Raw genomic sequence first — 18,386 nt, forward strand, 5'->3', positions numbered from 1 at the left:
AAAATCTTATTACGAGCCATACAACAAAGCCTTGTTTTTATTACAGACTCATTTACACTCCACATGTTCTCAAATGTTCCCTTTCTTTTCCTCAGGCGTCTATGCCTTCACATAGTTTAGGCCATTTTCTCCCTCTGTTCAGATCCCTTAATCCTTGAGAGCAAGATATATGATCACAGATATGTTTCAAATTTAGATTGTCTGTTGTCTGGAGTGCATTGGATGTCCTAATTCCTGACATGAGATCTCTCTTAGGCTTAACTCTTTACAGACCTGTGCCCTTGTACCCTGTATTCTGTTTACAAACATGGATGAGAAAACTTTAAACCCTCAGATACCCTTTGGGCACATTCAGTGAACAACTAAACACTCATGCAAAAATTGTTTTCTTCAATCCGCAAAAGCAGTGTAAGCAATTGAAGAGGCTTGCAGCTCTCTTTGTGTGACATATTCCTGTCAAGGAGTATATGACCCAAAAAAACAGCCATATTGTAATTTTCAGATGTCACCATGTCTTTTGTATCAGGTAGTGATAAGCAGGTCGACCCACAGCCTGCCAGACCCACAGATTGGGTGGGTTTGGGTAAGCTTGTTAGAAGGGATGCATGATAATTTCGGCACATCGATTGATATTGGCTTTGAAGGGAATCGGTCAACATGCTTTTTCTTATTTTGCACAATGAATGAATATCACATACACTGAAAAGCATTGTATTTAATGTCTCCATCTGATGGTGGGCCACAAGATAAGAGTATGCATGCACAATATGATGTTAATTCCACTACAGAAGAGACTTTATGATCACTAAAATTGGCCAAATGAGTTATTATGTATCGGCATATTGGATATTGCCAAAGAATCCAATATTGTGCATTCCTACTTGTTAGAAGGTATCACAGGTGTCAGGTGGGTGTGACAAAGCAGGGTTCTGATTAAGTTATTAATAACATACAGAAACATTATGCAGTCATCCAACTTCTACCTTCTTTTCCCCCTCTTTCTGTCTGTTACTACTTACCCCTTTTCTGCCAACATGGAACCAATTCATTTCCAGTTCCAGCACCTAATTTTGAAATGTTCAGAGCATTTTGACCAAAAATAGATTGGCCCAGACCCAGAAAAGTTTATTCTCAGCTGGAACCAAAAAATAGCAGTTTTTCAGTGAACTGAAGTGTGAACCGTGAAGACATCAGTGGGTGTGTCATATTCTACAGGTTGGACAGAGAGGATGGAGAATGCAACAATGGAGTAGCCAAGAGAGAAATCGTCTTGAGTGTGCAGTGGTCTCATTAGTAGTTGGTCCATGCTTGTTTTTTGGGTAAAAACAATGATCTTTAATAACAGAACAGTTTACATGTGATCAATGTAATCTGCAATTTTGCAACTATTATTTACTTTGGTTGTGCGTTGTGCAGCGCCCTCTGTTGATGATACATCCTTGATTACAATGGTTCTGCTCAAAACTTGAGGACACACAGGATGGTTAGCTAGATAGCACCAAGATTCTAGTAATCATGAACAGAAGCCATTCAAGAACCAGAGCTAATTCAGTGGAAAAGGGGTATCTCTCTGTCTCTCTCTTTCTCTCTCACTCTGTCTCTTTCACACAATAAGCAGATTAATCATCAGCACTGCTGTGCTCAGGCTTTCCCTCACTCGGCTTTTAACCTGGAATATCTGTTGAAATCCAACATATAAATCTCTCTGGTCATTATGTCAGGTAAAAATATTTCCCTCTGTAACTATGTAAGCCTAAAAGCATGTCCTAACAGCAAGCAAGCGCCTCTCTGTCCACACTGAATCCTTGTAAATCCTTATAAATATGCACTTCTGTAGCATCATGTAAACAAACCACTGTACCTGTCAGCTGTGTGCTCCTGTAAACAAACCACATAGGTTATCAGCTGCACACTCAAGATCATACTTCAGACATAACCACTTAAAAGATGGGTGAGCACTTGCTCTCTTCCTATGTCTGTACTTTTTAAACAGAAAATACTCGTATTCCATTGTGATATTTACTAAAATGACATACAATATAGCCACCAGCAAGTTAGTTATTGGTGACGGTCATTACCAGAAACTTTCAGGTCCAGTTTGCAGGTGTGGAGTCGAGTTTGGGTCATTTATTTATGTTGATCTAAGATTGATTGATTGATCTAAGACAGGTGGGGCAGATTGGCTCTTATAACGTGCCAATTTGGTTTTAAAAAGGCCTCACATTGCATACCACTGCATTAATGGCTGGGGTCAGGTTGGAGGTCTATGCCTTGATCTATATGCACCAACAAGGAAAGTAAGGGTGTTGAGGTTGGAGTGGTGTTGGTGCTGTAGTGCATCTTATTTAATGAGAAACAGAGCTCACATCCAATTATAGACCTACATTTAACATTCATTTTCTGTTAATTAGAACAACTATCGTTCCCTGATCTTAAAGGAATAGTTCAACATTTTGGGAAATAAGCTTATTTGCGTTCTTGCTGTGAGTTAAATTAGAAGATTGATGCCACTTTTGTGTTTGTATGGTAAATATGAACTAACTACCAGTAGCCTAGCACAAAGACTGGAAACATGGGCAAACAGCTTGCATACAACAACAGAAGTTTTAAGTCAAACAGCAAAGACTTTGGGGTTTCATGGGAGATTATGTGTCGCACTATTTCTAGGCCAGATGGAGAGAGAGCCTCTCTCTCAAATTCATATAAAACTGTAAAATTAGGAAGTGCTGAATAAATTTAAATGTTTTAGTGCCCTGTTTAGCTGTAATCTGAGAGTTTTTTTGACAGGAAGTGGGTGCCGTACTTTTCCTGTATTGTGTAAGTGAAACTAAGCAGCACCAATCCGGTCTCACTCTGAAGCCTGGGGGTGTCAGGGAGAAACACGCCGGGACAACAATGAAAGTTACGGTGGCGAGAAGTCGAGTAAGATGGGTGGGGGGGATGGTGGTTGATGGCTCCAACAACCATTGACTTTAACCTGGGAGGCTCATGTTTGCTTCACGTAAGACTGTAAAGCCAAATCCTGCTCTTTTTTCCTAAACCCAACCACATGCATGTGCTGGCTAAATATAACCACATGCATTTGTTGCAAATTTTTACTTGTTTTTTTTTTTCTTTTCATGTAGCACCAATTTTAAAAGTATTTGTGTCTTCCTACTGCAGCCCAGCTTTATGAAAAGACCATCTTTCCAGCAGTGAAATACTTCTTTAAAAGTGTTTAATATATTGCTTGTGGTGTGGCTGTCGATCAGATAATAACTGTAGCTGCAGTGAAAACAAAATATATGGTCATTTTTTTAACATGCTTTCATTGTATTAGAGTATGTATTTCCATCTCCTTACTCAAACACAAATTGAATGTACCATTGTTACACAAAACAAAGGATTGAGGGATTTTTAAGCAGCTGTCATGCCAAACAATAAAAATTATTTTACTGGCTTAGATCAATGGCTATGATTAGCATCAGTACCTTTGTATTAATCAACTGTTGGCACTTGTTCTGGAAGGTAACACTACCCACAGGAAGGCCAACTTTTTGGCTGAAAGTGTTTAATTTTTTTTAATGGTGTACAGTATCTGGAGTACAGCTTTTTAACATCTCCCATGAACATCTGCTGTAACAAATCATCTGGGGAAAAGTCTTTGGCAACATCTATCATTCCACTCGTTGTTGAGGACACACACTAATAATTAGGAAAGTGTCTTTTTGTGCTTGTGAATGGATTACTACAGTATAGCATGTGGGTTGTATTAGGGAGCCATATTGACAGCTTGATTTGTATCTGTGTGTTTTCACAGGATTTTCACCCTCAGACTGATGATTTGATGATTGTTGGCAAAAATAAAGCAAATGTGGAAATATGTAAAAATCCTGTTCAAAGTTTTTTTTTTAATGTTCTTGTGGCCAGAGAATAACTTTCACATCAGTAATTCATTAAGTCATTTTAGTACAACAGTAACTTAAATTTTGATGTGTCCTTTTCTCATTTATGTGCCATGATATTCTGTGAAGACTGGAAGTTCAGAGAGTGTCGGGACACGTAAACAGAGCCAGCAGGAATGTAGATATGTACCCGCAAAAGCAGCGGGTGCTTGATACACTTTGTGTGCAGCTAATTAACATCCCCGTGCTAATGCCAGTGTTGTTGTTTATAGTCTGAGCCACCGAGCTCATGTTTTATCTCCAGAATGAAGGCTTTAATAGAATCCCTCCCTTTGTACCAAATTGATTAATTAATTAATCTTTACAGTGGCACAGTAAGACTGTTTATCATAAGCACCACAAATTAGATTAAAATTCAGGCAGACTCTTTGGACTGGAATGTGGATGCTGGTTTTGGTCTTAAGTACCTTTGACAGGAGATGATGTGGATTTTAAAGGGATAGTCCATCCTGTAAAATCACAAGCAACTGATGGGCTTAAGACTGATTAGAAATAGTATTTATGCTGCCTTTTTTGTGCATTTGTGGGAAAATAGTTAAAAAAGCAAAAAGGGAGGGGTTGAATTAGCTGTAGGCCAGAGCAGGAATCACAGCAAAAGTGCTTGTGTTTGAAGGTTGGAACATGCAGCTCAACTACTGAGCTTTGCCACAGGATACCGTGCAGTTGTCCCAGTGATTCCCCCAGCTGGCAAAGCACTACAAGCAGAGGATATCCTTGTTTATATGAACAAGGCTGCAGATTCAACAAGCTGGTGCTACTGAAACACTGACTTTAACTCTGAGGCTAGCAAGTGCAGCAGCCGTTGTGTAACACATCTTGTGTTTTTAGCAGTCCTGAGCACAATTGGGGTTTCACTTCATCACTGTCAGGGTGTGTTAGCTGTTAAAGGCTGCAGCCGTTGATCTAATGGAGCTGTCTGCGGCTCTTTTCCTCCCATTGTGCAGCCATGAGTTTGTGTTTGAGCCGTGTTCTTTTTGACCTGAAACTTGACTTCACTTGACCGCAGAGGTCAAAGCCAAAGACTCAAAGCTCAAAGCATGCGTTAAATACTCTGTACTCTTAATTATTAGCACTCTTAATTGTGTTGCCTGTTCTCATGCTGGTAGGTCAGCTTGGCATGAGATGCTGGATGGTCGGTTAGGCGTACCTGCACATATGATTTGACAGGAGAAGGAAGCAGCTGCTCTGATTGGCAGAACGATTCAGATTTCTCATGATAAGATGCTGACAAATCTTTCTCCTGCAGTAAAGCCTGCAAAGTAATGGTGTAGTCCTTCTTGACCTGACAAAGCATTAAGTACTAAAGAAAATCTGTCTGGAATTTCTCTGACTTCTCCAAATTTAAAGCAACTTAAGCTGATGTTGCTATGCAGCAGTCAGTGTTTGGCTGGGGTTGAACAATGCAGCTCAGCATGGCCGTAGGCATAGCCTCAGCTAAAGAGGTTTAATCTGCTAATCCACTCTGTTTTCATGTGGCTGTAGGATTTGTCAACCTGCTGCCTTTTCGCTTGACATGGGTCAGAATCGGCCAGGCTCTGCACACAGGAGTCCTGCCCCATCAGACCCCCTCCCAGTATGTCTGCAGTAATGGAGGGTAAAGCACACACCCCTCCACATCTTCCCCCATCTCTCAGCCTGCATTCCTTCACTAATGAGTCCCCCACCACCTCCACCTCTACTTCTCCTCCCCCGTACCTTCAGCCTGCTGCTATCCTACAAAGACTTCCAAAATTGTTAAAATCGTAACTACGGAAAGCCATTCAGTATCAAACATGACCAAATCCCAATGCCATAACTCTAACTACCTAGTCCAACTTTTGCTTCTGTCATGCACTGCGGATTGCTGTAAATGTAAAGAATTTTCCCTATCATGTATCATTTATGGTTATTTTGCTCATCATCTTTAAAGGGATACTTCTGGAATTTTGTATTGCACTTCTCTAAATTGGATGACTCATAAGGTTTGAAAATAAAAAGGTCAAAATCGAGCAGCAGAGGCCAGGTTGTCCTGACTTTCATGGTGCGTTCCTGAAGTTTTAACTGAAAACTACCCCAACCTCAAAATCCAAGATGACTGCTCTGTGGATTAACAGTTGTCAAAGCTGTAGTAATATACTAGGTGGTAGCACTTCTGTCTCCTATGGTTGTATCTCGCTTGAACAGCGCTACACTGCTCCCATGATCACCGGTGGCACTGCTCCATTTCATCCATATCCATTCTCGGAACCCATCGGCTGTATTTGGCATCTGACTTCCAGCAGACGGCGACACAGCCTCTGGGGGCAGACCCCTGATTTTTTGGCATTCCAGTTTGATTTGAGCGGAGGAGGTGAATTTCCGTTTCCGATATGCTGAACCATTGCGATGGATTCAGAGTTTGCAGTGACACCAATTATGTTCCGCCTCGTTAGTTCACCGCACGGACCGTTTAACCTGGCAACAACTGCAGCCGGCTCAAACGTGATTGGTCAATATCACGCGGACTACAAACAGCCTACAACCGGAAACCAGGGCTCTTCCGCTCTACTTCCGGAGGCAAGATCTCCAGGGTTTGCTTACAGACTCTACATTCACTGAATGTAGAGTTTGTATATAGAGACTAGGTTGTATCTTGCTTGAACAGCGCTACACTGCTCCCATGATCACCGGTGGCACTGCTCCATTTCATCCATATCTGTAAGCTTCCAGAAAATGTGCACAAATATGAACGAAATGGACAGAGGGCTCCACCTGTCTCCATCACCGTCTCGGTCTTTGTATCTAAAATTGAGCATAAATCATATCTTGGTCCCTAGTATGGGTCAAGCTCAAGCACTGGGTCTCATATTTCATATTTCCCATAATGCAACCAAAAGCATTGCTTTGTCAAGCCAAATTGAACACTAAACTATGGATTTGGGGGCTTTTGTATTTGACTTTTCCTGTGTTTTATCTTTTCTTCATATCTTGGAAAACTTCCTTGTAAAGAAGGAATTGTCACCATTTTAGATAGCAAAGAAGTGAATTATAACCATCCTAGCGGGTACCTCAGTTAATCTTTCAACCGAGTTTCTACATACGTATTCTTCATATTCTGAGCGTACAACCTTCTAGCTTCAGTCACATGAGGACAGGATCACAGATCATTAATAAAGACTCCATCTCTGATAAAAGTGATACCATATGTGCGCCCATCCTGCAGTTTATCGAGGTCCCTAAATCTCACCAGGAAGAGATGACAGTCCTAACCTCCTCCAACAGATGATCCAACAGTCCAGCAGACTCCAAATGAAAACGCACACTGAACACATGGGTGATAGCCAGTGAGAAAACAAAAACGTGCTATCAATAGTACAATGCCAGTACTAAGAAAGGTTGCATAAACACTTGTTTAATTATTGTTAGTCATTGTGGCTACAGGGTCAGAAAAGGTTTTATTACAGAGAGACTTTAAAGGAGAACTCCACTGATGTTACACATTTAAGTGTTTCCAGGTGTTAGGGAGGGCTTATGCATATGTGAAAATAATTGTCTAAAGCCTTTAGTGTCTCCAGAGGGAGCTGTGTGAAATCTGATAACATCAGCTCAAGTTATGTCACTTGAGTCAGTGTTGGTTGGGTCTGAAGACTATGAGTTTGAAGGTGAAAAAAATCTGGAGGTGTGGAGTTAGAAAGAAGTCAGCTTACACAGTCGGCTGTCGCTCAGAGGTAGAGCGGGTCGTCCACCAATCAGCAGATCAGCGGTTTGATCCCCCACTCCTCCAGTCTGCATGTTGAAGTATCCTTGAGCAAGATACTGAACCACAAATTGCTCCAGATGATGCTTCCATCAGAGTGTGAGTCTGTTAAAAACTGAGTAGCAGTGGCACCTTGTATGGTAGCCTCGGCCACCAGTGTATGAATGTGTGTGTGAATGGGTGAATGTGACTTGTAGTGTAAAAAGTGCTTTGAATGGTCGGTTGACGAGAAAGACACTATACAAATGCAGGTCCATTTACATACCTCAATAGCCCACTGCTTATCTCAGCTGCAGGTTAAAGGCCATTTTCAATTTTCAGTTTTTGCAAACAAGTGGGCGTTTTGACCTAATGATGAATATCCACAGCAAACTTCATGGAAATATAGTCAATGTATTATATTTTGAGATAGCTTGTCATGGACCAAAGTGTTTGAGAGAAGGAAAGAAGGATCAACCAACAGACAAATGATAGACTGATCCTTTGGTTTCCTTAAGTGTTGCTGCTAGTGGGACAAAAATAATGCAAGCTGCACAATGGGTAACGACTGACATGGTCTCATATCTCAACTTGATGCTATACATTCACTTGTGCATTCATACATAGCTACAGCTAGACCATGTGTGTCTGCATGTGCTGTGTTTGTGTGACTGATCTCAACACTCAGCAGATAAAACTCGAGTTCGATCTGCTCTCCTGTTTCACTCCTTTTTCCTCTTGCCTTTAAGTTCATAAACTGGAATCATAAAGGTTTTGGAAACGCATGAAATGAAATTTTTGCTCAAGTTGAAATAATTTTCTTTGCTTCCGTGCACACCACCCAATAGAGGATGACAAGGGAGAGGAGTTTTACTTTTGTCCCATCCCACTTCCACAAAAAAATATTCATGTCAAGTCCCAATGCTAAAAACAAAAACCCACATTACTCTAATTATAACTGCACATTTATGTATTGTTACGCCCCACCCTCAGGCGGCCCTACTGGGGCAAACAAAACTCCAAACACTGACCCAATAACAACCACATGAATACCTTTAAAACAATCAAATCCATGGGATTTATTAGAATTAAAACAGGCAAACAAGACAACAAAAACCCCATGGTGAGAGGCAGCAGGACCAGCAGTCCCCACACCAGAGCCTCTCTCCTCTGCTGTTGGCACAGGAGCTCTTCAGCACCTCCTCCATGCCAGGTGCGCTGCACCTTGTTAAGTAATGCAGCACACCTGTGCAGATCTACAAAAGGAGGGAGAAGGGACAGCAGCACAGAACACATACAGCTGTAACAGTATAAAAATTCAGACTCACACAACTTTATTAATCCCACAAGGGGCAATTGGTTTGAGCAGCCCAGCACAACAACATGGGAACACAGCACATACAATAAACATGTAGAATAAAAAATACAAAGATGCTAGGAATACAGTGGAATCAGGAATAGAAAAAGTGGCAAGGTTAATAAATATAATAAATATCTGACCTGTTGTTATTTTAATTCCCATTCCATTCACTCCCACTGACTTTTTCTCCTGTCCCCTCTCACATAATGAGTAGTGAAATTTACTCCCATCCCTGAGGAATCCTGTGACTGGCAGGATTCACTTTTCAGTACAAATTTGTGTCCCATCGTGTCTTACATTGACATTATATGCAATCTAAAATGTGGCTTTGCTTTCAGTCTGTACATACTTTTACTCAGATCTGGTGATGGGCGCACCAATTCTTTTCACAGCGTTGGTTCCTTCGTGTTGATATTGAACCTTTCACGTTTTGCAAAATGTGGTGTCAAAATCTCGGTGACACGCTGTTGTAATACATGCTTGTTTGACAGCTAGTCACAAAACGCATTATCAGAAATCATGTATTAGTTTACATTAATGAAAATAAAATATTAATTTCAGTGGATTGATTCAGCATCCCATTGTGTGCAGGGAGGCTGTGTCACCAACCAACAAACTGTCGTTCTTTGAGGGGCAAATAGCAGACATCCCATTGATGTGGTGTGAGAATAATCTGAAAAATAAGCTCCCCCTCATATTTCATGGCTGACCTGATCTGTTTTGTTTGCTCTTCATTCTCATCTTGTTGTTTAAACGTTCTGAGCAATAAAATACAACATGTGTTCTTTGTAGTGTCCATGTTGTTTCCACATTATAACTTGAAGCTCATTAACACAACCAAGTGGGTGGCACAGAGAGGCACATGAATCCACCATTGGCCTTGGGTTTGATTTAATTGGTCCAGTGTAAGCAGTGCACGATGATAACAGCGAGTGAGAAATGTCAGGGAGTCATGAGCCCCTTATGCTTATGTTCATGTTCATTCATGTTCAACAGGCTGACCTGGTACATAGCGGACACTAAAAAGAGTCGTTCAAGAGGATTCATTTGTTAAGTTTCACCAATCACTAATGAGATCAGCTAGCAATTGGGCAGCTGTAAGGGGGGCATTTAAAAGGACACAGCTGTTCCAAAACCAGTTTAGAAATCTAATCTATGAGGTTTTCAGCCTGTTCTCACTCCCAGCTTGTCAAATACCACCACTTTGTCTGTGATCGCAGCATCAGAGACCAACACACACAGGCGCTTTTCATGGCAGCATGATATGCACCAGTTGTGTCAGTTTTAGAGACAGCAGGTAATAACCCAAGTCATCAAATACCACCACTTTGTTGGCGGCTGTTGGGGTCAGACACGGACACAGAGAGGCACCCTTTTTGGTGGTAATACGCATTGGGCGGCATCAGTTTGTACCAGTGCCGGCTGGTACCTTAAAGGGACATTGTGTAACATTTTCAGTTGTTTATTGGTAAAAATTGATGTCTGCATTCATAAATATGTCATCATTGGTGTATTAATACCTCCACAAATAATAACTTATTCTTGTAAAAGGAGAGTTTCGGATTTGTTTGTACATTGTGCGTGCAAGTCGTCTGGGAGGTTCCATAACGTTTCGCCATCTTGAAAATACATCTGCCAACAAGGGACATACAGCACTGCCTTTGCCGTTTTCGTTGAGAGCCAGGCCAGCGCTGTGTGACTGAGAAGCTAAAGGAGAGGAGCAAGAGGCGCTTCGCTACTACCCCTGGAAATCTGAAACAAAGTCCCACTCTTTGAGCATAATGCAGCATCACGGGAGATGGAATCCTGCTGGTCTCGTTGTCTTTTGGATTCCCTTTTGCGCTTTCTTGGCGACAAGGATTCCGTCTCTCGTGATGCTGCACATGCATGATCCTGCAGTATGCTCAAAGAGTGGGACTTTGTTATGCTGCAGTAGTGCCGGGGTAGTAGTGGCGCCGCTAACAGCGGCTAACGGCTGTTAGTGGCGCAGTGATGCGAGGAGAGGGATGAGGTGTGTGAGGTTGAGCCACTTGTCAGTTGTCAAAAGACAAGACATGATTGGTTAGTTTGGATTTACACCCGCCACAACAGTCCTACATTGTTAACACAGCCAGCATGGTGAGGAGGGAGTTTGTCAGCTCATGTGTCCATGAAGGAGCCGGAATGAATACTCCATGAAGTATCGGATGACATGGTTTCATCAATGTTATCATAGCTTTTTGGTACACAGCGGCTACCATTGTTGCAATACGCGTTTGAAACAGTGAGGAGCTAGAGTGCGCTATCCGTTTGAATGCAATATATAATTTCAGTGTTAGATGGGAGAAATTTCTACACACTGTGGCTTTAATACAAAGAGCGACAAAGTCCATATAGGGAGGACAGGAGAGGAGGTGGATGGGTCGAATAAACTCTGGACTTTCACCCGGGAATCAGCTTTTCATTTCTCATGTGAATTTTAATCCAAACCACACTTTATTTAATTTTTATCTAAACCTGACCACATGCTTTTGTTGCATAAAACCAAAGTAAATCAACCAAAAAACAAAGTATTTTACCTATGTTATCAGTTTATTTTGAAAGAGCAATCTGTGTAGTTGATTTATTTTATGAAAGCTATCGCCACTGAATGCTTGCTTGCCATTGTCTCACAAAGGGTGAGTGTGGAATGTCTGCTCAGGCTGTCATGCACTGCTTCCCGTTCATTAAGTAAGCCATGACCAAGGCCTGCCAAAGCTCTGTCATCAGACATGGCAGCCAAAGGCCAGCTGACCATGCACAATCCTTAAGAGTTATGTTTGCCTCTAAGGTTTTCCTCTGAGTCACACCTGCTAACATTCAAAATAGAGGAAGCCTGTGGTTATTTTTCAGGATCACTTTTCTTCACTTGCTTTTGCTCCCCCACAATAGAAAATGGATTTATAACTCATGAATGTCCAGGAGGGGTTAGACTAATATATATATGACATTTTATGGCTTTGGATAAATATACAGTGCAATTCAGGTCATTGATATCCAAGTCCGATGTGTTGAATTCTTCCTCAGCTCTGGATAGTAGCACATTAAATTTCCACTTAATATATCTAAGGGATACATCGGCCTGCAAGCAAAACTGAAAGGAAGACTATAGTGACAACACAAATAAGGACACAAAACACCTTTTTTTCTTTGGATTTGAAAGTGGAACAATTCACATTGTGTCTTCCAGATCTTTGGAGAGACTGAGCCTGTCCGAATGACGTCAGAGGGCTCAGACTGTCGCTGTAAGTGCATCATGCGCCCACTCAGCAGGGACGCCTGCATGCGGCTGCGGAGTGGCAGTGTTCGTGTAGAGGACTTTTACACTGTGGAGACAGTTAGCTCTGGATCCGACTGTAAGTGTTCGTGCACGGCCCCGCCGTCCTCCCTCAACCCCTGTGAGAATGAGTGGAAGATGGAGAAGCTGAAGAAACAGGCCCCCGAGTTACTAAAGGTGAGAGGATGAAATTTAAAGTCACTATATATGGAATATTTGTGTGATCATAGCATGTTTCAAAGGACTCTGATGGTATTAGGTTTGTTTGTACAAAAATTAGGCAATTCTATCTTATATAAATTTACAGTCTGTGTTTTGCTTTCAACACATTTGACCACTTGGCATCACGGAAGTCAGAAATGTTCATATCTTACAAATGCAGTAAGAGCTTTATAATGCTAAATGTCAGGATTTTCTAAATAATTGAAAGTGTATTTAATAGCAGCTGACTGATCATCACTTTGGCCACTTAATCGGCGCAAATGGGACTTTTTACAAGCTATTGTTGGTGGAACTTGGCTCCGATAGTGGCCTCTACCAGTCGTGACCAAACACAGTTTCACAGCCTCATTGTGGTGGTGATGTTAAGTCATGCCACGTTAGAGGAGTTTGTTTGTACCCTAACGTTAGCTTTACTTGTGGTGATTGCATTAGGCTTCAAAAATCATAAAAGTGGTGTTTATTTGTGAAGATTTATCCTGCTGAATAAAACTTGTAAGCATCGAAAACTTTTGTTTGCCACAGAGCATATTTTCTGCAATAATCCAAAATTTAATGAAATAAAATCCATTGGCCCTTTCTTCGTCTTGCACTGGTGGTTGACGCAGTTTGGAAGACTGTCTCGATTAATTGGCTATTGGCTTTGTCCTGCTCCAAACTGTTGTTATTATATTGGCCTTTAAAAATCCACTGTTGTTCGGACTAGGCACTATTCTCTTAAAAAACACAACTTCCAATTCATGACAGTCATCCTGCTAATTCATTAATGTCTTTCCTCTGAACATTCTGCTGGTACACCAGACAAAATATAGTTTTTGACAAGGTGAAACTCAGAAGCCTCTCTAGTGGCAATTTTTATTACACCTCAGAATTATAAAAGGGAATCAGGTGGAAAAATACATGTACAGTTCTGCTATTGTTAGAGACTTGCCAGCAGTGGGGAGCAGGTCAAGACCATCATCAGCAAATATCATTGTAATATGCCCAACGTGATGTTTCTTCTGTGGGCTACAATTGGAAATTGTGGCACGAGACAAAAAAATCACCCAAATCATCCAGTCATTAATACCAATACTAAGACCAATCTGACCAGTAGCTGTTGAGACATACCATGCTCTAGACCAAAATGCAGATTAGACGGGGACAAATATTGTAGAGCTAAAATGATGAACTGAGCAATTAAACTGCAACTTTTTGGATAATTGATTAATTTTTAAACTCAATTTTCAAGCACAAATGCCAAACATTTACTGGTCACAGCTTATGTAAGGATTTGCTGATTTTCTTTGTCTCATGACAGTAAACTATACAGTATATATATCTTGTATTTTCGACCTGTACAAGCAATGTGAAGACATCTCCTTGGGTTTTAGCAATCTGTGTGCTTTTTCACTGTTTTCTGACATTTTATTGACCAAATGACAAATGTTGAAAGTTGAAAATTGAACTTGATTTAAAAATCATTAATCCATATATCGCAAAACAAATGTGTTGTTAGAGCAGGAAATGTTTTAAGGATAGAAAGAATAATACAAATAGAACAACCCCATTTCCAGAAAAAAATCTTGACATCGTAAGTTATTGCAAACCAAATATAAGTTACATCTATATTGTAGAATGTAGCAGATATGTTGAAACTTTACATGTCAACAACACAGTGGTTAATGTGTGGTTAGGTTTAGGCACAAAAACAACCTGATTATAGTTAGTGAAAGATGCTGAATTACCCAGTTTTGGGAGCACAATCCTGGCTGGAAAAACAGCCTCCTTTCGTGGCATTACCTTACTGGAAAAAGAGCCACTGGATCTTAAAAAAACACCCACATTTGTGCCTAAAAAGCAGCTAGAAACACAGTGATGGCTCACTTAAAAAAACAACCGGTGTTGTTGTTTGTTGGTCTTGAACAGCGGTCTGCAGCTTGGCAGACATCTTGCCTAGTTGACATGCCATGCACCATCCCCTCAACATCCCAATGACAAAGTCAGCTTATATATTTAATTTAATTTTTTAATTTTATATACTTTATTAATCCCCGAGGGGAAATTCAATTTTTTTCACTCTGTTTGTCAATTACACACGTCCGAACACACACATGCACAAACTGGACCTATACATGCACTAGGTGGAGAGATGTCAGAGTGGGCTGCCCATGACAGGCGCTCCGAGCGGTTGGGGGGTTCGGTGCCTTGCTCAGGGGCACCTCGGCAGTGCCCAGGAGGTGAACTGGCACCTCTCCAGCTACCAGTCCACACTCCATATTATCAGATAGAGTTAGAAAATAAGCTGTAAAATAGTAGATAACAAGAACAAAGGAAATGAAATGAATAGCCCAGTGGTCTAAGTGCTTGTTTCACTCAGAGCGCTTATAAAATACAACCATAAGAAAAGCAATCAGTAAAAGGGAAAGTCGCTGCAGTTTAAAAGCATAAAAGGTCATCCTTGAACTCTCGGTGACCTGACTATAGTTGTATGTCACCGAACATCTTTTGTGAACACGTCAGCACACCTCTGCACATGCCGAAAGCACACTTTCATTTTTCACAGGCAGGAGAAGCACGCTATGTACCATATGAAACAAAAGGCAGTTCCAGATGTCTGACTCCACTGAAAAATATACATTAAGCCAATAGGTCTTTGCAGGAAATAATTGCATTGAAAAGGAAAGGTCTAAAATAATTAAGATGGACTCTGACTGAACCCCAAACTGAGACCGCCTATTGAGCAGAGTGTGGATGTCAATAGTGGTAATCATAGCAAATGTTTTGGGAGGGCACTTAAGCTATTACTGCTGAAATAAAGCTGTCAGGTTTGTGTTGTGGAGATGGTGAATAATGCTAGTTCTCCTTTTATGGTATGAATAACCAGCTCCAATCTATGGTGGACCTCCTGGAGGGAACACTTTACAGCATGGATCTAATGAAAGTCCACTCCTACATCAACAAAGTGGTGTCTCAGATGAACACCCTAGAGGAGGTAGGTAGACAAACAAACTCGTGCTTCTGTCATTTTATTCTAATCAAAGGGTTGCCAGGAGACACATTATTGGCTTTGCATACCAGCATGTCATTTATTTGATTGCAATTGCTGTGATAATAATGACGTTCTCTTGCAGACAATCAAGACGAACCTGACGCGAGAGAATGAATTTGTTCGAGACAGCATGACAAGCCTCACCAACCAGTTCAAGAGATATGACAACTACTCCAACATTATGATGAGCATCAAGAAGGAGATCTCCAGCCTCAGCATGCAGCTGCTACAGAAGGATTCCTCTGAGAGCAAAGCACAGGTTCAAACAAACAAGTTTCTGTGATGTTGTATATACATGTTAGCATTAGAACAACTGGTAATTAGTAGCATGTAGTGCTTCCACTAGTAGCAGTACTAGTAGTTGCACTAGTAGTGATTATAGTTGTAAGATTAGCAGTACATTACAAGCAGTGCTGCTAATCAGTGCTATTGTACTCCTGTCCAGTCAGCCTCCAGTCTAAGTCTCAAGACATTTTTCTGTTATCTCTGACTTGTCTCGTGTGGTGGATGTTTTGACTTGTTTGTCTTGCTCTCAGCCACTGGCCTCACCTGTAACAGTCTTTGGTGTAAGCTTGTAGCAATGGTCAAGAATACTTTGCAATGTGATCTCACAGAAATAGGTGAAATGACCACAACCTCTAAGCACTGCGTTATGTGGTAGTGATATGTTTTGTGTTAATATTACAGGCTGGCACCATAGAAACAGTTCCAATGGAAAGTCAATTAGGACCCTCTGTCATGGTGGATATGTAAATTTCCTGGTTCAGTGACATAACGGAATGGGTGGTGGTTATGTTATGACCCCATAGTTTGCAAAGAGCAAAAAAGTTAGTTTGAAGAGAAGGTTGGGGTCGAACAATCACCAGAGACTGCTGTTTGTGTCTTGCTTAAAAATTGAATTCAACATTGATTTCTTTAAACTAAACCTGGTTAAAGAGTACCCGCCTGGACGGGACACTCTAAAACTAAAGCGAGCGTGTCCACAAGGAGGCAGGGATCATTTCATTGGTCAACAATAAACCTGGCATTCTATTGGTTGGGGGATTTTGACAGGGTTGTTAAACAAAAAAATCCAAGTGCAAGGCAGAAATCTGAGAGCAGAAATCCCAAGAGGACACAGAAGCAGCCTGAGCATGAGGAGAAGAGCTGCAGCTGGAGCAGGAAATCTGTGCAAGCAACATGGTATCTGAGTGTGAGCACATAGTTTGAGCAGAAACAGAGTAGATCTAAGCGTAAGCAGAGGCTATTTGAGTGCGAGGGCAGGGTTTTGAGGGACAATATTACAAAATCTGAACGTGAAAAAAATAAATAATGCTCTCAAACTGATATACCACTCTCTTGAATAACGATAGGAAAAAAGCTCCATATCTTTCTTTCTCTGATGATATCCATAAAAAAACTGGCCTTTGCCTTTCTCAGTTCATTGACCACTTTGTTACGAAGTTTTTTAACTTGAGAATTTGGCTTTCCCCTGCCTGGCTTAACACTGCTATCTACGGCCATGTGTGAACCTGTCCTAAAACCACCCTAAACGTTCGTTTTCAAAGCCATGAAACTCACTGAGTGGTCGGTGGTGTTCGTTGATGTTCTGACATAAAAATTGTAGCAAACTGTGGTTTCCGTGATGATTTATTTGACATTTTGTCTAATACATTGACTCTCTATCTCTCATTGTCCGTTGGTAGTAATCCGCCACCAGAAACGGAAAGGGGGTTGTTTACGACAAGGTTGTAGTCATTGTAGTCTTTTAGCTCAGCGAAAGTGCCGGCTCAACAGTGCTGTGTGCGCTCCTGGAGGAAGAACGAGAATTAATGACAAAGTTTTGTAATAAGTTTAAACAACTGCACAATGGATTATTCGCTTGTAAACAACCTTCGCAGTACGATGCCTTTGAACAGAACGCCAACCTTCTTCTGCTTCTTTTCTGTGTCCCACACACATTACATTGCAATGGTTTCCTGCCGGTTGGTGACCCCCACGTAAAGGAGCATTATGGCCATCAAGTGGGCTGGATTGTATAATGCTTCAGGGTCAAACGAACGATCAAGCGGAAGTTTACACACGGGTGTGAGGCAGCTGAAAAAATAGTTCCACAGTTGAGATGAATAGCGAAAACACGGATGGAAGCCACAGCTTGCTACAATTTTTATGTCAAAACATCAATGAACACCAGTGACCACTTGGTGAGTTTCATGGCTTTGAAAACGAATGTTTAGGGTGGTTTTGGGACAGGTTCACACATGGCCATAGGCAGCACTGTTAAGCAGAGATGGGGACTCGAGTCATTGTGACTTGGACTCGAGTCGACTCGAGTCGCTGTTTTGATGACTTGTGACTTGACTTGACAAAAAATAAAAGACTTGAGTCTTGACTCGGACTTGGAAGTTAAAGACTCGGGACTTGACTTGACTTGAGACACGATGACTTGAATGACTTGAGTGTTATTCACATCATGTTTTCAGTTTGAATATAAAATTAAATTAATTTAAAAAACGAGCGCAGGCTGAGAATGGCGCTGTCATGATTGGATCACTACCCTGTCGATCAGTCATGCCCTCTCTATGTACCTTACGTGTTTATTGGAGAAACACGCCCTCTTATATCAGATAGGCATCAACATGTCAGCGGGAGGGGTAGCGAGAGTCATCGTCTTCGGCTTTCGGAATTACCATTATGGCAAAAGACGAACAGCACAGTGCAAGACATGCGGCATAAACATCTCGGACAGCCAGATGACAACTTCAAACTTTGTTCGTCATTTGAAGAGTCATTCTGCCCAGTAAGTGCTTGTAAATTAGCTAATATTATCTGGTTAGTCGGTAGTTAGCTAACGATACAGGGGT

The 18,386-nt window shown here is 41.3% G+C and overlaps 2 protein-coding genes across 2 annotated transcripts in view; both read left to right on the plus strand.

Annotated features, from left to right (window-relative positions):
- LOC126393944 (coiled-coil domain-containing protein 106-like) overlaps window positions 1–18,386 on the plus strand; it is a 613,357-nt gene that overhangs the window by 361,283 nt on the left and 233,688 nt on the right. The window lies entirely within an intron of this gene.
- Window positions 1–18,386, plus strand: part of olfml2a (olfactomedin-like 2A) — a 48,638-nt gene that overhangs the window by 4,167 nt on the left and 26,085 nt on the right. Inside the window, exons 2-4 of the mRNA XM_050050340.1 lie at window positions 12,207–12,470; window positions 15,379–15,486; window positions 15,626–15,802. Coding sequence (XP_049906297.1) covers window positions 12,207–12,470; window positions 15,379–15,486; window positions 15,626–15,802 — 549 coding nt within the window. The remainder of the gene's footprint in view (window positions 1–12,206; window positions 12,471–15,378; window positions 15,487–15,625; window positions 15,803–18,386) is intronic.

Source organism: Epinephelus moara, chromosome 8 (genome assembly GCF_006386435.1).
Source record: "Epinephelus moara isolate mb chromosome 8, YSFRI_EMoa_1.0, whole genome shotgun sequence".
Taxonomy (NCBI): domain Eukaryota; kingdom Metazoa; phylum Chordata; class Actinopteri; order Perciformes; family Serranidae; genus Epinephelus; species Epinephelus moara.